Source organism: Panthera pardus, unplaced genomic scaffold, assembly GCF_024362965.1.
Source record: "Panthera pardus isolate Hobbes unplaced genomic scaffold, ASM2436296v1 HiC_scaffold_8, whole genome shotgun sequence".
Lineage (NCBI taxonomy): Eukaryota > Metazoa > Chordata > Mammalia > Carnivora > Felidae > Panthera > Panthera pardus.
Window position 1 is genome coordinate 95,431,026 of NW_026527013.1, and position 25,011 is coordinate 95,456,036.

At 36.5% G+C, this 25,011-nt stretch overlaps 1 protein-coding gene across 3 annotated transcripts in view; it reads left to right on the forward strand.

Annotated features, from left to right (window-relative positions):
* The window catches only part of ANKIB1 (ankyrin repeat and IBR domain containing 1), a 143,795-nt gene that overhangs the window by 67,305 nt on the left and 51,479 nt on the right, over positions 1-25,011 (forward strand). For all 3 annotated transcript variants that reach the window (XM_019443299.2, XM_019443297.2, XM_019443298.2), the window contains exons 4-6: positions 6,973-7,155; positions 16,820-16,937; positions 24,186-24,394. In XM_019443299.2, the coding sequence (XP_019298844.2) occupies positions 6,973-7,155; positions 16,820-16,937; positions 24,186-24,394 (510 nt within the window). The remainder of the gene's footprint in view (positions 1-6,972; positions 7,156-16,819; positions 16,938-24,185; positions 24,395-25,011) is intronic.

Sequence of the window (25,011 nt, forward strand, 5' to 3'; positions counted from 1 at the left end):
CATTGGAAAGTCATAAAAACCATTCACAGGTCAAACTGAAGAGTTTTATTTAATTATATTGTGTTTTTTAGCACCTGGAGTTTTAAAACTCAAAAGAATACAGAAATTGTAGTCCCAGCTCAGCAACTGAGTAACTGCCTATCTGAGCCTCAGTTTTCTAATATTTAATCAAGAAAATTGTGATCTCATTTCTACCTCCAAATGTTTCTTTGCTAAGGGCTATATTAATTATTTGGGCAGTAAATGTTAAAGGCATTGAAGAGAAAGACCATTTTAATTTTACTTATCCTGGAAGAATTCATGGGTAGTAGTATAATTTGAGTGGGTAAGATATTAGTATTTGGAGGATACTTAAAAGTGTGCCCCTCGGACCTGTAGCATCAGCTATTACTGGGAGCTTGTTATAAATACAAAATCTTGGCCCCACCAGGTCTCCACATTTCCAAATCAGAATCTCTCGGGGTAAACTCCCAAGAATATTTTAAGCAAGTTCTGCTGGTTATTTGTTTACATGTCAGAGTTTGAGAAGCACTGTTCCAGGTCTCAGACATATGCAGATTAAAGCATTTTGCAGAAGAATGATAAGACAGATGACTTAAAATAAAGATAGAGGCCATACCAAGTAGAAAATACTAAATGCCAAGGCCAAGAATTTGAGATTTCTAGAAAGTTGGGCCACTGAAAATTTTTGATCAGAGAAGTGCTATTATGAAAGCAAATATGGTTAAGATTAGCCTAATGGTTGTTGTGTAGAATAGATTTGAATGGGATACTTGTAAAGCAGTGTTTCTTGATGCCTTGCCACACAAACAGTGGTCCTCAGACTGGCACTGGCGTTATTTGGAAACCTGTTGGAAATGCAGAATCTTAGGCCTCACTCCAGACCAAACAAATCTGAATCTGTAGTTTAACCAGATACCAAGGTGACTCGTATTCACATTAAGGTTTCAGAAGTCCTGGCATAGAGGATAGTCAGTGAGACACCTATAGTGGAATCATAACGCTTCTTGTAAAAAAGTGCATATATCTTATCCCCATCCCACCCCACCCCATTTCCCCCTAATATGACTATCAGGCTACCCAGATGATTCTTAAACAGTTTGAAAGCCTTTGTGCTGGAACAGTAGTTGTAAACATGGCTGCATGCAAAAAAATCCCATAGTGTAGACCCTATCTCTGATCAATAAAATTGTAATTTCTGAGGTGGGGGCGTAGACACTAGTATTTGAACTTCTCCAGATGGTTCCAGTGGGCAGCCAAGGTTGAAAACCAGTGTACTAAAGAGAGTGATAGGAGCTAAATTACTGCACTAATTCTGGTATGAACTGAAAAAAAAGCCTGGATTTGTGTGGTCGCATTAGAAATGAAAGAATGAGGCAGATGCAAGGGACATTGTGAAGACCTGGTAGCATTTGGTGACTTGGTCAATTGATACAAGAAAGTGTGGGAGACTAAGGGTTAAATATGATGGAAGCTTTAGGGGCACCTGCCTGATTCTTGATCTCAGGATTGGGAGTTCAAGTCCCACATTGGGCCTAGAGCTTACTTAAAAAAGTAAAATCTGTGCCTTAAAAAAAAGATGGAGACTTTAAAATGTTAATGTTAAGCTCTCTTTGAATGATTTGATTTTCCACATTTTCTATAACAATCTGCTGTCATACTTATAATTAGAGTAAAGCAAATTATTTTTAAGTAGAATGAGTATGGTTTTGAGCCTGGATTACTTTGAAGCCTGCTATCAATTAACAGACATTAAAAAAGTAAGATGAGGTAAAGGAATTTGTTCAAATACCGAATTGAGTTTTCATTTAGAAGGATGGATATTGAGGTCCTGGATTAGCTACATGAAATGGTATTCAGGTTATTGAAAATTAGGACTAGTTGTTTGGGAATAAAGAATATAGATTTAGAATTAAGTGTCATCTGCATAGAGTCAAAAACTAAAAACAAGGTATAGATGAGTAGCCTAAGGAAAAGACTTTAACTTATAGACACAATTACAGAGTTAAAGTCACAGCATCAATTTGGAGAATACCTGTATTTAAAGGGAGTGAAAAAAAGAGGTGGCCTATGAAGCAAAAAGAAAAAGCAGAGAAAAGAACTGAGATAACACTGTCAAGGGTGCCAAGAGAATTTCAAGGGTAGAAGATAATCAGTCATGTGACATGCCGCAAAGAGGTAAAGCTATTAGAAAACCAAGAATGGCTGTTGAATTTGAGAGTACTTACGATTTTCAGAAATACTGTTTTAGTGAAATGATCAGGGTAAAAGTCATTGCTGGGAGTAATTGAGTCATTTGCTGGGGAAGTGGAGAGGCAGTGGGTGTCAGTCACTAATTTGAGAAATGTGGCCGGGAAAGAAAGGAACACATTGGGAAAGTAACTAGATGGATAACAAAATTAAGGTAAAGAACGCCTGTACCAGGAGCCAATAAAAAGTTGTAGAGGGAAGATAGAGGGGTAATGGACTGCTCAAGGTCATACAGGAAATAGAGATGATGAAATGGTAATTTTCAACCAGAACAGACTTTAACAATTACCTTTTTTTAAACATCTTTTCTCAAGATTGTATAAACCTCATTTTACCCATGGATTTGTGTATACTGAGACTTAAGTCAATTGACTTGTCCTGAGTTACCAGCCACTTAGATTATGGGTCAAAGGGTTGGGGAGGGATTTGTCTTGAATGCTAGGGGCTGCCCTACCCCTCTCCCTTTGAGGTTATAAACAGAAAGGAAGGCAAAATAGATGAACAGAGGTGTTGACATAGTAATAATCAGATGTTTCTTTTAAGGTAGAACATTTCAAGTACTACCAAGTGTATAAAATAGACTAAAAATCACGTTTGAATAAAGTATTCAGTCCTCCTTGCTTTGAGAATAAGGAAGGTGATTAAAAACTACCTGTTCAAAAAAAATAAATAAAAAATAATAATTAAAAAAAAAACAAAAACTACCTGTTCAGAACCCCAAGTAACTCCCTTACTGTATAAAAGCAGAACATCTGACTTTTTGCAGCATTGATTTCATGGATATCCCTACCTAAAACATCTTTCACTTATTGGTGTTCCCAACCTGATGCCCCAAATGTCAGCAAGCTGAAATAACTTTTTAAAAAAAATTTTTTAATGTTTGTTTATTTTTGAGAGAAAGGGCGCATGCGCATGAGTGGGGGAGGGGCTCAGAGAGAAGGAGACACAGAATCTGAAGCAGGCTCCAGCTCTGAGCTGTCAGCACAGAGCCTAACGTGGGGCTTGAACTCACAAACCGCAAGATCATGACCTGAGTTGAAGTCGGACGCTTAACCAACTGGGCCACCCAGGCACCCCAAGCTGGAATACTGTTTAAGTACTGCTCCAGTGTCAAGCAGTACTGCTGTTAACTAGCTTCTATACCAAAGGTACATACATGCTGACTTAACTTGCCAAAACAAATGGCTACAAAAATGGACCCTACATTTTATCACCGATTACGAATTTCTCTACAGGTGCCAATTGCAGCAATGAGATATAGTTCTTTGTAGTCCCCTTGCCTCCACTCCAGTCATTTGGGGACCCCTTTTGAAGATAGATTACCAATGAAGGCAAGAAATCTTATCCAAGTTCTAAATATGTTCAGCAGTGATTCTCAACGATGGCTTCTCACACATTCCCTCTTCACACACCCATTTTTTTAATTAAAAAAAATTTTTTTAATATTGATTTATTTTGAGAGAGACAGTGCAAGCAGGTGAGGGGCAGAGAGAGGGAGACACAGAATCCAAAGCAGGCTTCAGGTTCTGAGCTGTCAGCACAGAGCCTGACCAGGACTTAAACCCAAGAACCTTGACATCGTGACCTGAGCCGAAGTTGGACGCTTAACTAACTGAGCCACCCAGGTGCCACCCCCCTCCCCATTTTTTTTTAACCCCAAGGAATGCACTCTACACTCCAGTATATCCTCTTAAGAAGGTTCCCCACAGCAGTATTCTGGAATGGCGTAACCTCTTAAATTTTGTTGTCTTTGCTTTTGTTAAGGACTGGGGCATTAAGTTAAAGATGATTTATCTTATTGGCTAATATTTAAATCTCTTCTGTGGTAATATCTGTTGTGAAAGTAAATCACATACATCATGGCTTTGAAAGCTTTCCCAGTGTTCATTTTAGAAATCATTTTCCGACTACTCAATATAAAAACAGAAAATAAAGTCGGCTCTCTTAGTGCAATAGCAATCAGAAGCAAATAGTTAATTGTTAGGATTGGGTACCCTGTGAAGCAGAAAGGCTAAAAAATAGTAATAGACTGTACTATAGGTATGATAAGTCTCTGGACTTACTACAAGTCCCCAGTATTGAGTATATTATAAAATGTAAATACATCCATTTCCACAGACACATAGGTGATAGTCTAGGGTCACTGCTTATCAGACTTTTATGTGCTTAAGAATCTTTTGGACATCAGAATCAGATTCTGATTCAGAGGACTGGAGTGGAAGGGATTTGGGTAGTTAAGGCTGAGATTCAGCATTTCTAACAAACTCCCAGTTGATACTTTGACTAGGAAGGTTCTAGGTGCTAAATAGCAGGCTCTAGAAGGTGGCTACAGCAGTGACTGCTTAGAGATATGCTTAACAATTTTTTTTGAAGGGCCAGATGTAAAGAGTAAATACTTTAAGCTTTGTGGCCATAAGCTGTATTCTTCCTGATTTATTTCTATGCTTGTTTTTAACAATTAAAAACAATTTTTTTAAACCATTTTAGCTCTGAGGTATACCTTCAGCCTAGAGCAAGAAACTGAAGGTCATATCCATTGGGCTTGTCAAGTTAGCCCATAGCTTTCAGGCCCGGCATTGATATAAGTCCTTTGTGTTCTCAGGCCTCTTGGGATGGCTATAGAGGAATCATAAGGATTCCAGTTCCAAAAGCAATAAAGAAACTTTATAGGAAGATCTGAATGTTTGTTGTAGGGAGAGAAGGTAAAATTATATGGAAGAAAATGGGAAGAAGCTACCTTTTTTATGAAATGCCATAAAAACTAAACACTATTCACTTTTAGATCATAAGTAAGATCTAGGTAGAACTTGATGGTGGACCCAGGATGTATTTGACTTCTTTTAATTTATGTGATCAGCCTGTTCTGTGTGTCTGTACAATATCCAATTATGGTTATAAGAAATTGGTCAAACTTTTGTCTGAATCCCAGTTCTCTTGCTTGCCAGGTGGGTAACTTTGGTCAAGTTACCTAACTTTTCTGAGACATTATAATATCCCTGGGGTTGTTAATATTAAATAAGAATGTGTACTTGAATTACTTAACATCAGGCTTGGAACTTAGAAGACACTCAATAAATGGTGGCCGTTACTATGTTATTATGATCATGACTGAATTCTATAAAAGAATCAGCTCCATGACTAATTGTCAGGCTGTCCTTTAGGGTAGATTGCGTCCTAGATTATGGTCCTCATTGCATAATGTCCTTCCTAACGTTTCTGTAGACATAATGGGGAAATTTGAACCTATAGCCTCTAGTAACAACATATTTAACTTCTGCAAAACTGTCAGAAACCTCAATAGTAATAAATAAGCCACTATTACATGTATTTTTTTATGTGTATTTATTTATTTATTTATTTTTAACGTTTATTTATTTTTGAGACAGAGAGAGACAGAGCATGAACAGGGGAGGGGCAGAGAGAGAGGGAGACACAGAATCTGATACAGGCTCCAGGCTCTGAGCGGTCAGCACAGAGCCCGACGCGGGGCTCGAACCATGAGATCATGACCTGAGCCGAAGTTGGACGCTTAACCGACCGAGCCACCCAGGCGCCCCAATGTGTATTTATTTTTGAGAGAGAGCAAGCTAGGGAGGGGCAGAGAGAGGGGGCAGAGGATCTGAAACAGGTTCTGCGCTGACAACAGTGAGTCTGATGTAGGGCTCAGACTCACAAACTGTGAGATCATGACCTGAGCCAAAGTTGGATACTCAACTGACTGAGCCACCCAGGTGCCCTTTTCCATGTATTTTTAAGGTGAGATTTCTTGGAATGAAATCCTACCTTTAAAAATTGAAAGATTGTAGGGGTACCTGGGTGGCTCAGTTGGTTGAGCGTCTGACTTTGGCTCAGGTCATGATCTCACAGCTTGTGGGTTCGGGCCCCGTTCTGGGCTCTGTGCTGACGGCTCAGAGCCTGGAGCTGCTTTGGATTCTGTGTCTCCCCTCTCTCTGCCTCACCCCTGCTCGCACTGTCTCTCTTAAAAATAATAAAATAATAAAATATTTTTTAAAAATTGAAAGATTGTTTGGGTCTCCTGGATGGCTTAGTCAGTTAAGTGTCTTACTCTTGGTTTCAGTTCAGGTCATGATTTCATGGTTTATGGGTTCGAGCCCTGCATCAAGCTCTTACGCTGACAGCAGAGCCTGCTTTGGATTTTCTGCCTGCTTCAGATTCTGTCTCCCTCTCTCTTGCTCGCTCTCTCTCTCTCTCTCTCTCTCTCTGCCCCTTCCCCACCCAGTCTCTGTCTCCTCCCTTTCTCTCTTTCTCTCACACACACAAAAGTAAACATTTTTTTTAAATGCTAATAATCAAGAATTACCATTTTAAAATCAGAAGTCACTGGTATTGGGACACCTGGGTGGCTCAGTGGGTTGAGTGTCCAACTTCAGCTCAGGTAATGAGCTCGTGGTCTGTGAGTTTGAGCCCCACATCGGGCTCTGTGCTGACAGCCTGGAGCCTGCTTCTGATTCTGCGTCTCTCTCTCTCTCTCTCTCTCTCTCTCTGCCCCTCCCCTGCTCGCACTGTTTCTCTATCAAAAATAACTAAACATTAAAAATATTTTTTTAAAAAGTCACTGGTATCTAAATTTTTATTGTTATTTCAAGTACATACTGTTGTATTTTTGTTACACTTCATTATATTGTTAATTTTTTCAAATACGTAGCATGAAGTAACCTGTTTAAATCTGTGGTTGCAAGTTTTTGAAAAAATCTTTTTTAGCTTTTAGTAAAACACGGAGGAGACTTGTTTGCTGAGAATGAGAATAAAGATACTCCTTGTGATTGTGCTGAAAAGCAGCACCACAAAGATTTGGCCCTCAATCTGGAATCACAAATGGTATTCTCACGAGATCCTGAAGCTGAAGAAATAGAAGCTGAATATGCTGCGTTAGACAAACGAGAGGTAAGGTGTTTTTTTTTTTTTAAATAAATGATATGGATTTTATATTAAATTTTATTTTTTACTTTAAAATCCAGTTTGTGTGGTCTTCTCTGCAATATGCTTAACACCATTTCATCTGTATAGCCATAAGTAGGGGCACCTGGGTGGCCCAGTTGGTTGAGTGTCTGACTTCGGCTCAGGTCATAATCTCGTGGTCTGTGGGTTCGAGCCCCATGTTGGGCTCTGTGCTGACAGCTCAGAGCCTGGAGCCTGCTTTGCATTCTGTATCTCCCTCTCTCTTTGCCCCTCCCCCGCTCATGCTCTGTCTCTCTCTCCCTGTCAAAAATAAATAAACATTAAAAAAAAATTTTTCTATAGCCATAAGTATAAAAATACATCTAGAAAACCTGGAGGTGGTAACTGTCCTCTAAAATATGTATATATGTTTACTTATATTTAAGTAGAGATGCTAATGTGTAATATGAACTCCTAACCATTTCTACTGTTCTAAAACTGCAGTCCTCCTGTTCCTCAGTCCTTCCTGTCTTCTAGGTTGCTCTTATCAACAAACATGCTTTGCTAACTTTTATCTTAAAAACAAAACAAAACAAAAACAGCAAAACAGTCACTCCATTGACCACTTTTTTCCCTCTCCCCCTTCAGTTGTAGCCCCATATCTCTGAGCCTCTTGCAGCGTGACTTTCCTCCTTTCTATTTTGTTGGAAGTGCATTTGTCATGGATATCAAGAGTTGCCATTTTGCCAAATCCAGTGGGTACTGTTCTCTCCCACTCTTACTTGAATTCCTCTGCAGCACTTGACACAATTGACCACTCCCTTCTTAGTGAAGCATTCTTCCCTTAGCTTCAGGGACATTGTTCTTTGGTTTTCCTTTAAGTCTTTCTTGTTTCAATAAACATTACCTCCCTCCACTGAATTGCTTAAACATAAATGGGCAAGCGTTTCAGTTCCTCATTTGTCCTTATATCCAAACAATCTGAGAATGTTGTCAATTTTACCTCCAAGAGTATAACCTAGATCCATTTACTCCTCCTAGTCTCTACTCCTACCTCCCCAGGCCCTCTCCACCCGAACCTCTCATCTGAGGTACTGTAACAGTTTCCTAACTGACCTCCTTCCTACTGTTTTGGTCCCCCTAGAATCCATTTTGTACACATAAGCTGGAAAGACATTTTAAAACTTAAATTAGATTATATAAATCTCTTAAATTACTTAGTGACTTTTCATTGTACTTGCAATAAAATCCAAACTATTCTCTCAGATATAAAACCTTATGGTCTCACTACTACCTATCCCAACATCATCTCAAACCTTTCTTCCCAGCATATTTTGCTCTAATTATAATACCTAGACTACAGTAAGGTTTTTGCATTTGCTCTTTTCTATATCAGAAATCTTCTGCCAGTTTTTCTTTTGGCTGGCTCAGTAGTTCTTCAGAGAGGCAATCTTGGACTATTCTTTCCCAAATAGGTCCCTCTCCTTCCATTATTCTTTACCATAACACCCTACTTTTTATAACACTCATCACATGCTGTAATGATTTTGTTTATGTATTTATTCTTTTTTTTCCCCTTCTTTCCTATTAGATTGTCAACTCCATGAGGGCCAGAATCATAACTGCCTTATTCAACAGAGTATTTTCAGTGTCTGACACACTGCTTATACAGTGAACATCCATAGATGGTATTTCTTAAGTATTTTGAGCTTCAGTATTCCAGATTACCAAAGGAACTGAGTTTCTTGGAATTACGAAATTTATATTTTTTTACCCTTTGTGTCTCTTAAATTAGGTTATTTTATCGGAATGCTTTTTCAGGTTAAGTCACACATAGAAAGAGAGGCCAATGTCCTAAACACTTTCACATGGTAGTTAAATTCACACAGTAAGCTTGAGTAACTGTTATGCCCCCCTTCTTTTTTTAAATGAGGAAGATAAACCAGAAAATAGTTGAATAACCTACCAGGATCAAAGTGAGCTAAACCGATTCTTTGGACTTCAAGCCGAAGCATCTCTATTTGCTATACTGTCTGTCTTTTCATAATCTATCATCTTGAGTCATACATACATATATACATACTATTACTGTAATAATTAATGTAATTTAGTCAGAAGAAAATATTTAAACAGTAATATTCTAAAAATAATGTGATTAAACTGAAAAACATTTATGACTATATTTAGGCTTTTTATCAAAGATACTATCTTAACTTATAATTAAATCAGAAAAATAATAGTATTCATTATCAATGGACTTAAGATCTAAATGAATTTAATGTAACTATAATAAACTATTAAGTTAACAAAAAGTTACATAACAGTTTGATACTCATTGTATAGAAAAGACTAGTATATATTGAGATTGAAGTATGCCAAAATGCTAATTATGGTATGGATAAGTTTTTTTACTATTATTATTTTTCTATTTTCATGCATTTCTTAAAATTTATAATGAGTAATTATTGCTAAAAAATGTAAAAAATTTCCTCCTTCCTGACTCTACCCCATAGTGGTAACAATTTCTTGTGTGTATGTCTTGTTTAAGAAACATACATATGATATAAACAAACGTATAACATAGAATTTTTATTGCAAAAGGAAGGTCATTGAGTTCTGCTACAATATTTTTTTTCTGTAAAAAATTTTTTTTAATTTAAGTATAGTTGGCACATAGTGTTACATTCGTTTCAGTTGTACAAAATTCAACAAGTTCATATGGTATGCAGTGGTCACCACAAATATATAGCTACCATATATCACCATACAATGCTATTACAATACCATTAATTTTATTCCCTAATAAATTAATGTGTACCTTTTATTCCCATGACTTATTTATTCCATAATTGGAAGCCCGTTTCTCACACTCCCCTTCACCCATTTTGCCCACCCCTTCACCATCCCTCCCTCTAGCAACCATTAGTTCTCTGTACGTATGTGTCTGTTTCTGCTTTTTTTTTTTATTCATTCGTTTTTCTTAGGTTCCATGTTTAAGTAAAATCATATATTTGTTTGTCTCTATCTGACTTATTTCACTTAGCCATAATACCCTGTATGTCCATCCAGTTGTTGCACATGTCAAGATCTCATCCTTTTTGTACAGCTTAGTGATATTCCATCAGGTATGTGTGTATACACCACATCTTTACCCATTCATCTATCAGTGGATGCTTAGATTGCTTCCATATCTTGACTATTGTAAATAATGCTGTAATAAACATAGGGGTGCATATATCTTTTCAAATTAGTGTTTTTGAGTTCTTTAGTAGTGGAACTACTCGGTAATACAGTATTTCTATTTTTAATTTTTTGAGGAACATCCATGCTATTTTCCACAGTAGCTATACCAATTTACATTCCCACAAACAGTTGCATGAGAGTTTCTTTTTCTCCACATCCTCCACAACTCTAAAATATTTTTTCAACTTAGCAATATATCGTGACCATCTTTCCTGAATCAGAATATGATGTACACATTTTAACCACTTACCTATTGATGAATATTTAAATAATTTAGATATTATTGATATTAAAAACAGGCTAAAGTGAATATTTATCTATTTATTTCGTATATATTTTTATCTAGTTGTGTCATTATTGTGGTTTGAAACATGGATCTGAAGCCATGCTGACTGGATTCATATTTTAGTCCTATGAGTGACATACTATGTGGCCTTAAGTAGTTATTCCTCTGCTTCAGTTTCTTCTTCCTTAAAATGGAGATAATAATGGTCCCTACTTCATAGAATTTTAGTGATGCTTAAATGAGTTAATACATGTAAATACTTAGAACAGTGCCTGAATCATTATATGTTTTATCTAAATGTATGCTGTTATAATCATGGTCATCATATATCATTGTTACTGCATTTATATACATATTTTAAAAGTATATTCCCTATAAATTTGTAGAAATTGGTCTGATGGATCATGAGATGTACATATTTTATAGTTTAATAGATGTTGTTAGACTTTCCTAAGATTATATCAGTTTATTTGCTTCTAGTAGCATGTTAGAGAATTCTTTTCCACATATTTCTGCTAGCATTACATATTATCAGTGTTTTTATTTTTGCTAGTTTAGACAAATGGTACCTGTTTGAATTTTTTTACTTGACTATTCTGTAAATTGATTGTTCATTTGAGTTTTTTTCTTTGGATGGTTTGTGTGTTCTTAATGCTTTCCAAGAAAAGTTTGTGTATTTTTCTGTTTTCACTTAGGATATTCAGAGATGTAAATTTTTCTTACTCCGTGGCTTCTGAATTTGTTTAATGTTAATATTGTAATCATATGCCCCAGTTTTTTTTTAGTTTTCTAGTTTTGTTTTTAATCCTTATTAGGATCATTTTGTCTGATATTTTATAATGCTTAAAAACAATACGTTCACAAACAAATACCTATACACAAATGTTTATAGCAGCACTATTCACAATAACCAAACGTTGAAGACCAAATCTCTATCAACAGATGAATGGATAAATCGTGAGGTATACATACATATACAATGGAATATTAGTCACAAAAAGGAAAGAAGTACTAATACATTCTACAATATGGATCAATCTCAGAAACATCATGCTATGTGAAAGGAGGCAGACACAAAAGGTCACATATTAAATAGCTCCACTTATATGAAATATACAGAATAGGTAAATCCATAGAGACAGAAAGCACACTAGTGTTTGCCAGGGCCAAAGAGGAGGAAGGACTAGGGAGTGACTACTTTAATGGGTATGAGGTTTTCTTTTGGGGTGATGAGAATTTTGGGAATTAGATGTATGTGGTAGTTGTACAACATTATTGAATGTATTAAGGCCACTGAAATATACATTTTAAAATTGTTAACTTTAATGTGTGTTTCATAACAATTTTAAAAATAAAACCAGGATGCTTTGGTGGTTCAGTCGGTTAAGTGTCCAAGTCTTGGTTTCAGCTCAGGTCATCTTCTCACAGCTAGTGAGATCAAGCCCTGCATGATCAAACCCCACATCAGGCTCCATGCTGACAGCGAGGAGCCTGCTTGGGATTCTCTCTCTTCCTCTCTCTCTCTGCCCCTCCCTCATGCCTACATGCACACGCTCTCTCTCTTTGTCTCTCTCAAAATAAATAAACTTAAAAAAAAAGATAAAAATAAAACCAAACAAAATTGCTTTCTTCAAAATTCATTTTTATACTTTCTACTTTGACCCTGACCAGTGTTTGGATTATTCTGCCTATGCTAATAGTTTTATACAACCCACTATGTGGTTGTATTAAACTATATAATTAGGTAGTTTAAAAGATTCCTGTTCCAAGGTGAAGTGTTTTTTCTAGCTAAGTTTCTTGATTCAATTAATGATCTGAACAGTGTATAATATTATATCTCTATAATTTCTTCTTGACACATTTTAATTAAGTTCTTTCCTTCAGATTAGTTTACAAATGAATAAAATCTACTTCTTCATCCCATCACTCAACAAAACTGTTGAGGGACATTCAACAAAACTGGCAGAGGGACTACTCTGCCAGACACTGTTTTAGGAGCTTGGAGATACATTGAGGAACAAAGATAAACCCCTGCCCTCTAGGTGCTTATATTCCAGCATCGATAGAGATGCACACAAATAAGCTTAAAAAGTAAATGAACACAGTTTGTGAGAGTGCTAATTGCTATAGGGGCATAAAAACAAGGTGTTGTGTTGGAGTGATAGCTGGGAAGACTGTATTTAATTTATATAAATCTGGAAAGGCAGAACAAAGAAACTAGTGGGTATTGGGCCTGGTAGGGGTCAGGCTCTGTAGGAGTAGCTTGTGTGGCTACATGTAGTAAATGAAGGGAAAACTGAGCAATATGTTGCTATGAAAGCCATCTGAAGAATCCCCTCTCCCAATTCCTCTCTAGGTCTTCTAACCCAGGAAGGCTCAGGCTGTTTTTCTGGCATGGAACCCGTATGATGGACATTGCCTTAGCTGGTTTAACCTACTGTGCAAGAGCAGCTGCCTTCCTCTTAGGTCAAAGTACAGATCAGGGTAGACCTTGTCTTAATCCCAGGGGAGAACAGCTGAGTAAGGAGCAAGGAAACTAAAACAAAGGGAAGGGTCCTAGAATTCTAAAGACTTTCTTTAGCTGTTCTTTACCCTTTCTCCTCCAGGCTAGGCTCATGGATCAGGTAATGAGAGATTGATATTAAGAGAAATTGGAAATACTCTTTTTTCCCTGAGTGCCTTTCACATCTTCTAAAATTTTAACAGTTACCAATATAATTGAGTAAATAAGTACCCCCCCCCCTTTTTTTTTTCATTTTTAACAACAAGCATGTTTTACCTATATAGTCAAGGGGAAGCTGTTTTCATTGTGGAAAAACATAAAAACAAATTTCTTCTTTCATAAATCCTTTGTCATAGTTTTTTTCTGAAACAGTTTTTGAAGATAACTGTCACTTTATACTTTATATCAAAGGGGTACAGTTTGTATGTTGGGCTGTTTCGCGTTTCTTCAGTGGTATTTTGGTAGCAAAGTATGCATTGATGCAAAAGAGGTACTTTTATTCACTGTCTTCCTTTTTAAATTAGTTTCCGTTTTCTTTCTATGTATCAGTACTGACTGCTTTGAAGGTTATTGCTAGATTGTGTTTAATCTGAAAATAGAAGCAGTTTATCTTTGCAACAAGAAAGAGAAAGGCACCTTCATTTTCATTCTTCTTGCAGAAGAGAGGGCTAGTGCCCACTTGGGACTGAGCAATGTATTGAAATGCTTCACATGACCTAATTATAGTTCTGTTGCAGAGATTCAGAGTGAATATGTCACATGCCCATGAAGGCAGTATATCTTTGTCCTTCAAGAACTATTTTTCTTCCAATGTAACATTTTTAAGTTTAAAACTATGCATTTTTTAAACTTAATATATGCAGATTGCTTTATAGTCTCTCTTTTTTAATATACATGTACTCAAAATTTATTTGGATTACATAAATGAAAGCAGAATGGTACCTAATCTTGGGGTGCCTGGGTGGCTCAATCAGTTGAGCATCCAGTGGTTTCTGCTCAGGTCATGATCCCAGGGTCATGCTCAGGTCATGATCCCAGGGTCATGGGATTGAGCCCCACATCGGGCTCCACACTGAGCGTGGAACCTGCTTGGAATTTCTCTCTCTCTCTCTCTCTCTCTCTCTCTCTCTCTGCCCCTCCTCTGATCATGCACACACACTCTTCTTCTAAAAAAACGAGAGAGAGAGAGAGAGAGAGAGAGAGAGAGAGAGAAATATCCATTCTCATTGCTGAGGCAGGAAAGGTACCTGGAATCCCAAGTATAAACTTGGAATATATTTTTTAGAAGTAATGTTCTACATAGTGTGTAACTTCTATACTGGAGTGAATACAATAAATTTAACCATAAAAGGATTTCTTAAGTTTTTGCAGGGGAAAATGTGGTTCATAAATTATTTTAAAAGCAAACTATACATAATAGTTGGGATTGTAAGGATCAGGAAAGTTTATCATGTCAACTGAGAAAAATTATCCCTATTGAATCGCAGTCATAGGTTAAGTAAGACTTGGTAAAATGGTTTCCATGATACCAAAAAAATGAAGCAAGAAATAAAGGTAATATATTATTCTAAAATATCTGTAAATCAGCTAAAATGGATGAGGTTTGCTAATTAACCAGAATTCTCTAGAGACTGTGATACATGCTGCCAAAATACATTCTCAGTTCTTTGGAATTTCTACTGCTTTTTAAGCTATGGCCTTTAGTCTATGTTTACTGTAGTAATCTGGTTACAACTGTTTAAAGAATTGAAATACGTGGGGGCGCCTGGGTGGCTCAGTCAGTTAAGTGTCCAACTTCGGCTCGGGTCATGATCTCAGGGTTTGTGAGTTTGAGCCCCACGTCAGGCTCTTTGCTGACAGCTCAGAGCCTGGAGCCTGCTTTGGTTTCTGTGTCTCCCTCTCTCTCTCTGCCCCTCCCCTGCTTGTGCTCTGTCTCTCTCTCTCAAAAATAAATAAACATTAAAAAAATTTTATAATAAAAAAAGATTTGAATACATGTGTATCAATATTAATAATAACAATATTGAGTGAAAATAAAAGGAAATTGCCTAGTGATATAATGTTATGCCATAATGTTATGACAACCATATGTCAAATTCATGATAGTGATTTCCATAGGCAAGGATGGGGAGAGTTAGGGAAATGTAATGGGGAAAACATGTCACAGATTATTTTACTTTTATATAATCCCTCACCCCTTGTCTCTGAGGTTTCATTTACCTGCAGTCAACTACAATCCAGAGCAAATGATCTTCCTTCTGACATATCCTCAGAAGGTCAGTAGTAGCCTAACACTGTATCATAATGCTTATGTTATTTACCTCTCTTGATCTCATCACGCAGTTATTTAACTATCTCACACCATCACAAGAAGTGTGAGCACAGTCCATTAACATATTTTGAGAGAGAAGCCACATTCGTACCACTATTACAGTGTATTACAATTGTTCTTTTTTATTGATGTTAATCTCTTATTATGTCTAATTTATAAATTAAACTTTATCATAGGTATGTATATCTAGGAAAAAAAACAGTATATGTAGGGTTCAGTACTATCCATGTTTTCACAGATCAATGGTGGGGGATCTTGGAACACACATTCCCCCACCAATGAGGTTTTGCAGGGGAGACTACTATATAAAGTTTTGCTTCTTTTGTTTCATTGTGTTTTAAAAAGGACTTGAGGGACGCTCAGTTAAGTGTCATCCTTTGACTCAGGTCATGACCTCACAGTTCGTGGGTTCAAGCCCTGCATAGGGCTCTGTGCTGACGGCTTGGAGCCTAGAGCCTGCTTCGGTTTCTGTGTCTCCCCTCTCTGCTCCTCCCCCACTCATGCACACTCGCGGGCCTGCTCTCTCGCCAAAAAAAATAAACATTAAAAAAAATTTTTAAAGGACTTGAAACAAGTATAGCAAAAACAGTAATTGTTTCTGAATAGTGAAACACTTGTGATTTTTATTCTTTGTTTTCTGTTAAAAGAAAAGATAAAGGATAACAAAAAAATTAAAAACCTGATATGATATAGTACCTATATAATGAAAACTAAGGAGCATTAACGAACACTTGAATAAACAGAGGTAATACGTTTGTGACTAAGAGCTCTGAATAGTATGGCATAGTCACTTCTCCCCAAATTAATTAATAAGTATCATGTAAACCACTAATAATCCAAGTTGGATCTTAATAAGTGTAAATGTTTTGTGGTTCAGTGGATAAACTCATTGAACACATATTTACACGTAATTGATTTGCTAAAAGCAAAGACTGGATAAAAACACTTAGAACTTTAATAATGATTATTGCTCAGTGGTGGTATTATAAGGTTTTCATTTCTAATTTTTATATTATCCAAACTTTCAAAGCTATAAAGTAAGTTTGTCTTGTCATTATAGTATGATACCTTTATTTTAGATAAGGTGCATGAACCTTGGCATTCATTCCACTTTCTAGCTTTTATAATAAGACCTGTGAAAGAGTAGTTTGAAGTCCATAGTTGTAGAACATATAGAACCTTTTTAACTTCAGTTATCAAACTGAAATAGGAAGACTGAATGATAATCATATAATTTTGTTTCTAGGCATTTAGAATTTCCTAAGAGTATAACAGCCAATTTAACTTGATTTTCTTCTTTTCAAAGCCATATGAAGGATTAAGGCCTCAAGATCTTCGTAGATTGAAAGATATGCTTATTGTGGAAACTGCAGACATGCTTCAGGCTCCACTGTTTACTGCTGAAGCTTTACTTCGAGCTCATGGTAATGAAAAATGTCTTATGCTTCTGAGAACATGAGTGCCTTTTGAAACTTTTCAGAGTTAAAATATAGCCATTTTACTATTTCAGTATAAAACAAAATAGTTTGTTAAACAAGCCTAAGTTGTTTTTTGTGCAGTGGTTACTGCAGTATCCACCATCTTCAGAACATTCTATATTTTGAAGTATAAACTGCCTGTAAATCCTAGAGGGGAAATGGGAAATTTGTTTTTAAAAATCATGCTTTTAGGGGCACCTGGATGGCTCAGCCGGTTAAGCATCTGACTTCGGCTTAGGTCATGATCTCACAGTACATAAGTTCGACCTCCACGTTAGGCTCTGTGCTGACAGCTCAGAACCTGGAGCCTGCTTCGGATTCTATGTCTCCCTCTCGCTCTCTGCCACTCCCCTGCTTGTGTTCTGTTCTGTCTCTCTTTCTCAAAAATTTTTAAAAAAACATTTTTTTTAATTAAAAAAAAATAAAAATCATGGCTACTAAATCAGCTTAAAGATTGTCTAATTTTAGAAATGTGTCTGATTTAAGCAGGATTGAAAGTTGGAATCTGTAGTCCTAGTACTAGTTTTGACATTAATTTTTACTAAAGTCAATGAAATATTTAACAATTGTGTTATTAGTACTGTCAGTTATATTTATTTTATATAAAGGGTGTTTCTTGCCATGAAATGCACAAAGTGAAATTGTAGAGTCAATGCAGGAATATACTATCCCTTTTAAGGTTGTTTTGTTTTGTTTTGTTTTGTTTTTAAGAACATTACCAACTTAGGAAAAGTACTCAGCTTATTTTAAGTTTTCTGTGATATACTTAAGGCAGCCATTTTGGGAGTTGTCATATGGTGAGCTGGACCTTCTCATTGCACAGTTCATATTTGATATTTTGTCTCGTTTCAAAGTTAAGTTTTTTCCGATTTAAGAATTATTTTTAGGGCACCTGGGTGGTTCAGTTGGTTGGGCATCCAGCTCTTGATTTCAGCTCAGGTCATGATCCCAGAGATGTGGGATCAAGCCCTGAACTGGGCTCTGCACTGAGCATGGAGCCTGATTAAGACTTTCTCTCTCAGGGCACCTGGGTGGCTCAGTCAGTTGAGCGTCCAACTTCGGCTCAGGTCATGATCTCACAGCTTGTGAGTTCAAGCCCCACATCAGGCTCTGTGCTGACAGATTGGAGCCTGGAGCCTGCTTTGGATTCTGTGTCTCCCTTTCTCTCTGCCCCTAACCCACTTGTATTCTGTCTCTGTCTCTCTCAAAAATAAACAAACATAAAAAAAAAAAAAAAGATTTTCTCTCTCTCTCTCTCTCTCTCTCTCTCTCTCTCTCTCTGTCTCCCTTTGCCCCTCTCTCTGCTCACACTCTCCCTCTCTAAAATAAGATGGTAATAAAAAAATAAAATAAAAATTAGTTTTAAAAAGAGAGAGGTAAATAACTATTCTAGTCATTACTTGGCTTACCTATTTTAACTATAAATCTGTATCATCTATACTAAAATAGAATGTCAACTTCAAAAATATATGATCTTTTGATCAGAAGAAAATTTAAAATTCCATATTTCATCATCCCTTGATCATCACTATGAATAATTTGGAATATAACTCTCTAGAATCCTTGCCTTCAGTATTGAAATTTCCCACAGTTCTGTACTTGAGACTCTTTTCCACTTTATATGCCAGTGGTTCTTAAATTTTCATATAAATAAGGATTATTACCTGGGAACCAACCAGAGATTCCTGGACTTTCCACAGAGTCCAAGTCATTAGGTGAGGGATGAGGCTTAAAGTAAGTGTTGTAGAGATGCCTACAAGTGGGCCACTCTCTGAGAAACATTGCTGCACACATTTATCTAATGAAACCCAAGATTTCAAAAACCACCCAAAGAATAAAGAGTGTATCTACAACCTGACTTTAATAAAGTATTTGAGAGGCACCTGGATGGCTCATTCGGTAAGCATCTGACTCTTGATTTCAGCTCTGGTCATGATCTCACTGTTCCTGGGAACAAGCCCTGTGTCAGGCTCAGTACTGACAGCACAAAGTCTGCTTGAGATTCTCTCTCTCTGCCCCTCTCCTGCTCACACCTCTCTCTCTCTCTCTCAAAATAAATAAACATTAAAAAAAAAAAAAAAAAAAGAAATACAACCTCAAATACTTCATTTTGTTAAGTTTGTTTATTTTGAGAGAGAGTACATACATGTGCACATGAGAGTGGGGGGAGGGGCAGAGAGAGAGAATTCCAAGCAGACTCCAGCACAGAGCCTGTCTCAGGGCTTGATCTCATGAATTGTGAGATCATGACCTAAGCAGAAATCAAGAGTCAAAAGAGTCGGACACTAAACCAACTGAACCACCCAGGTGCCCCAAGGTTTGCATTTCTAAATGTCTGTTTAACAATTTTCTCCCCATTCTAAGGATGTTCACACCTGAACTCCTCTTTTTTCCCATTGTCTTGATACATGAGTATCAACATTCATTAAATTATCCTGCCAGAAACTTGAAAGTCTACTTTACTCCTCCATCTCTGTTAAATTTGGCCACAATCTTACCATTTCTCTTAAGTGTCTCTCATCCTCCTAGCATACCCACCCCCACCGTCTCTAGCTCTTTCCATTCCCAATTCCCACTGTCACTGACTTAAATTCAGGCTGTCATTAGTTTCCATCTAAATTGTATTCTCCTGAGTCCTGGTCTCCCATGTTGCCATTCTTCTTTCACCCTATTAATTTTTCATATTGCCATTACTGTTCTTTTAAAATTCACATCTGAGCATGTCACTGCCTTGCTGAAAAATCCTTCACTAGCATTCCACAGACTTAAAACCATCCAGACTCTTTAGTAGACCTTTATGACCCAAATTTCTTTACCTGAACTGTCAGTCACCCCATTCCTTTACTTACGCCTTCTTAATTAACCATGTCTTTCAGGAAGCCTTTTCTGCTTATGTGTTCCCAAGTCTGCACTGAGACCCTTCCTGTCTATTCCTACTATATCTTCTGTCATACACTTAGAATACAATGTTATGATAATCTCTTTTTTTGCTTTTCCTGGAGCTTAACCTGGGAAATACAATATTATGATAATCTCTTTTTTGCTTAACCTGAGATCTCTTAGAGGATAGCTTTTATTATTTTTTGTTTCCAAAATATCTGGCATACATTAAGCCCTCAGAAAATGTTTACAGAAAGAATAATACATAATAAGTACTATACCTGAAATGTTATTTATATATACATTACTCCTGCACATATTGCATTGGCTAGAATTCGGTCACTTGGCCACACTTAACTGCAAACAGCAGTTCTGCACTGCAGTATTTTTTGTGTATTTGTAGCCATTTTTGCCTTAGGAATCTACAATCACCTAGATAATACAATGTATCATAGCTCCAAGTCACAATATAGAGAGAATCCAAGGCTAACTTTACCAATAATTTTTTAAAAGAACATTTTCATCTGTATCTGTTTACCTTATATCATCAAGTATTATTAAATAATCAACTCCATTTTTACTCCGTTGATATTTTCCTGTTACTTCTTTTACATAATAGGGATCAGTTCTAATAAGGTGATATCTAATTGAATTTTCCTATTTGGCATTTATCTATTCTGTGATAACTTTCTTGATAACTTACTTACATATTCTGTATTTTACTTCCCTATTAAGGAATAAAATAGAGGCTAGCGGGTTTTCAAATGGACATCTCTTCTAATTGTTTGGGTAGTATTGGTGACAGTGACATTTGACAATCAAATAATATTTACAGATATAAATGATGTTAGAGAATAAAATAGTGCACAGAGCCAGAGTTTATACTAATTGCTCTCAAAACCTGAATAGGCTTTGTTTCAGAGCTATTAAACTGAACTATTTGGAAGATTTATAGATTATATCCTTGGTCACATTCACTCAGCTTTACACAGGAAAATAGATTTGAGCACTATATTATCTGTTGTCAAATTTAGTCTCAAAGTAATGAAGTTGATCTAGATTAAGCATAAGACCGAAATGTTGAGCAGTATTTGCTGAGCAGTAATTGAATTTTAAGGAGGACTCTGTTAGGAATACAGAGGTCATTGTCTAAGTATTGCCTCATTAATACAAGTAATACATAATTGAATGCTACCTAATAAGAAAATAAGTAAAATTTACAAAATATGAGACCAAGGCTAATTTTGTGCTTAGAGTTCATTTACATTGAAGTATTTTTTTAAGCTCCTTTGGAGATTCGTCATGTTCTGTAGGCAATTAAATGTCAGTGGCCTATATCTTCTCAGTCTGCTCTCTTCCTAGGATATTATATCTTCTCTCAAGGTTTGTATAGGTATAGATTTTTCCCTCTGGACTAGACTTCTTAGCTCCACATGTTTATACATAATTGCCTATTTTAAAGCATCTCTAGGATATCTCAGAAGCTTCTTAAACCTCAGTATGTCTAAAACTAAGATCATTCTCTGGTAGTCCCTATTTACATAGATGGTATCAACCAGCCAACTGGATAAACCTGGCACGCCAACTTTGGCATATCTTGTCCTTCAGACCCTATGTGCTGTCATCACCAAATTGTCACTTTCACCTTCCATGTCTTAAACTTCTCTCTTTCTCTTTATCTCCACTGCAGCCACCTGGCCCTAGCTTCATCTCTCACTTATACTACCCATTACCATCCTATTTGGACTATCTTCTCTCTACTTCTGCCCTATCCAGTTTCTTTGTTTGTTGTAGTCACAATGATCTTTTCAAATCTGATTGTGATAACCTGTCCTTCTTAACCCCAAGTTCTACTTTTCAGTGACTATCTATCACTCCTAAGCTGATGATAGAAGTGTTATTAAAAAGTCTTGCATGATCTAGACCCAGCCTATTTTTTCAGCCTTATCTCATACGATGCCTCCCCTCTGATCTCCATGCTACAGCTACATTGACCTTTTTTTCTTTTAAGAGACGCTTTTTTTTTTTTTTTAAGTTTATTTGTTTATTTTTAGAGAGAGGCAGATAACAGGGGCAGGGAGGGGGCAGAGAGAGAGGGAGAAAGAGAGAATCCCAAGCAGGCCCCGCACTGTCAGTACAGAGCCTTGATGCGGGGCTCAGACTCATGAACTGTGAGATCATGACCTGACCCAAAATCAAGAGTTGGATGCTTAACTAACTAAGCCACCCAGACGCCCCTACACTGACCTTTTTAATTTCACAAGAATGCCATCTTCCCTGCTACCACAGGGTCTTTGAACATGCTGTGTACAGCCTGTCTAAAATGTCTCCCCCCCCCCTTTTATTAGTTAACTCCCACTCATCCTTCATTTGTCCACTCCAAACTGTTTCTCCAGCGTCACCTTCTCTGACTCAGATTCTCTCCCTCTCGACTCCATGGCACTCTGACGGTGATGATTCTTTTGTTATTGTATTGATTTTTTACTTCATGTCTTTCTCCTTACTAGACTATAAGTTTCATAAAGGCAGGAATCATGCCTGATTATTCCTCCCATTGTATCCCTACTGCCTGACAGTGCATATAAAAGACATTTAGTAAATATTTGCTAAGTGAATGTTATAGAATCCAAGCAGAATCTGTGCTGAAAAATATTTCTAGTAGATAAAACTAAAATTTAGCATACTTAATATCTGTTTATAAAAATTATAGTAGTTCTCTCTTTTTCCTTTATTAAAAAGTGACATAATGGATACTTTGGAAAATAATCCTACTGTTCGAAGAAAAGTAATTTTAACTTTTTAAGTAAGTAATGACCTATCAAAACACTGATGTCCATGTAGCAACATTTCCTAGAATGCACTCATACAGTTTTTTTCAGTTGTTAGATTTTTCTTCCTCTTTGTAATCTGATTCCTTTTCCAATCTTGTTTTCCATCTTTTCAAACCACAGTATGATATGCTATAACTTTACAGAATTGCTCATGTCTCTTCATTATACTTCTGTGCCTTTTCACAAATGGTTTACACAGCCAGAAACACACCCAGTCTATCTGTATTGCACCTCTGAGTTATAATAATTATGCTGTTAAACCACCAAATACACTGATTTAATATGGTCGGAAAAAGTCTTGCATAGGAAATTCCTATAGTTCTTTGTGTTAGAGCTGTAAAATTGTATAGAATGGGCCTACGTTGAGTAATTGACTCTAGAATGACTCTTGACCCTGTACTTCACTGTGCTACAGTGGAAAGAAAACAGGTTTTGGAATTACAGAAATTGATTTCAAATTCCTCACTATCTGTGTGAGCCAGAGCAAGTTACATAACTTTCCTGAGTCCTGGTTTCTTCACCTAAATAATGATTGAAAGGTTTGTTGGGAGGAATAAATTAAGTAATGTCTATAAAACAGCTAACAAAATTGGATGTACTTATTTATTATTTTTAATGGGTTAGTTTTTATGGCTCTGGACTTTATAACACACTTCACTTGGCTATTTTAAAAGTGTTCATAGTAAGGGAGGTGCCTGGGTGGCTCAGTCGGTTGGGCGTCCCAACTTCAGCTCAGGTCATGATCTCACCGTTCGTGAGTTCGAGTCCCACGTCAGGCTCTGTGTTGACAGCTCAGAGCCTGGAGCCTGCTTTGGGTTCTGTGTCTCCCTCTCTCTCTGCCCCTCCTCCACTCACGCTCTGTCTCTGTCTCTCTCAAAACTAAATAGACATTAAAAAAAAAAAGTGTTCATAGTAGGAAGATCATCTTTAGTTCAGTCAGATGTGAACTCAATACAGAATTTATACCTAATTCACTAAAACTTTATAACCATAATCCCTTCAGAAGTTTCTTCTGCTCTCAAGCTGTATATCAAATGATTTTTGGACTTATTGTTGACATTTTGACATGTTTATAGTAAGCTGTCCAATCATTTTACCACTTGACACTGGTGAAACCAGTTGCAAAATTTACATATTTTTCTTGAAAAGAGTAAAATGGCTAAATGAAACCTATGCCAAAAAAAATTTAGTAACTTCCAAAAGTGATGAGGCATTTCTTTTGGTTATTAGAAATGACTAGGAGTTTTGTGATATTGGTAGATATTGACATATTTGTAAACCACAGTAGATTATAAAAGTTTAAATTCTTGTTTAAAAGTATTAGTGCATATAGCATACCTGAATACTCATTTGCAGTTACTACTTTCATATAGAAGAGATAGCCTATATCACTTTAATTTATCCTCATTTGTTATTATGAAACTCTTAAAACATCACCATATTTTCTGTTTTTTGAGAGCTATCTATTCCATTTTTCTTAAAGACTGGGACAGGGAGAAATTACTTGAGGCTTGGATGTCCAACCCAGAGAACTGCTGCCAACGATCAGGTGTTCAAATGCCAACTCCACCACCGAGTGGGTATAATGCCTGGGATACGCTCCCTTCTCCAAGAACTCCAAGGACTACACGTTCTTCTGTCACCTCTCCAGATGAAATAAGTTTATCTCCTGGGGATTTGGACACCAGTTTGGTATGGTTCGGTATTCAGTGTATTTCCCCTAATTTTGTGTTTAGTCTTTTAACTTTTAACTTAATGTTGTTTCATGGAACCTTTTAGATAAATTCTTATAATTGAATCCTATACCCTTCTTAAAGGGTTCAGTTATTTCACCCTTTGGTAAGTATTTATTATCATAGAATATTTTGGTGATCTCTGAATTACAGATTGAAAAACAAAAGCTCTTCTTTTCTCATTTCAAAACAGAAAACAGAAAAGAGTTTGAGAAAGCCATCTACTGTATTTTTACTTAAAATCTCCAGGTGTTTAAAGTTTTAAACACACCATGCTGAAATATTAAAAGTTGAGTTTATGTAGGCACTTTAAATAAAAAATATGAAAACGCTTACAATAAAATATTGATAATTATGTATTTGTTTCAGTAAAGCTTCTTGAGTGTATCATCTAGATTTCCATAGTAAATGTTTGTTTTTTATTGAGAAACAATACTGCCATTGTCTGCATTTTTAAATGGCATACCATTGTTATGCTGTTATACTCAAATATGTGATAAAAATGAAAGTATTCTGGGTTTTATCTCGGCTTTCTCAGAAAACAGGATCCTACTTCTATAGTTTGCATCTGTAACA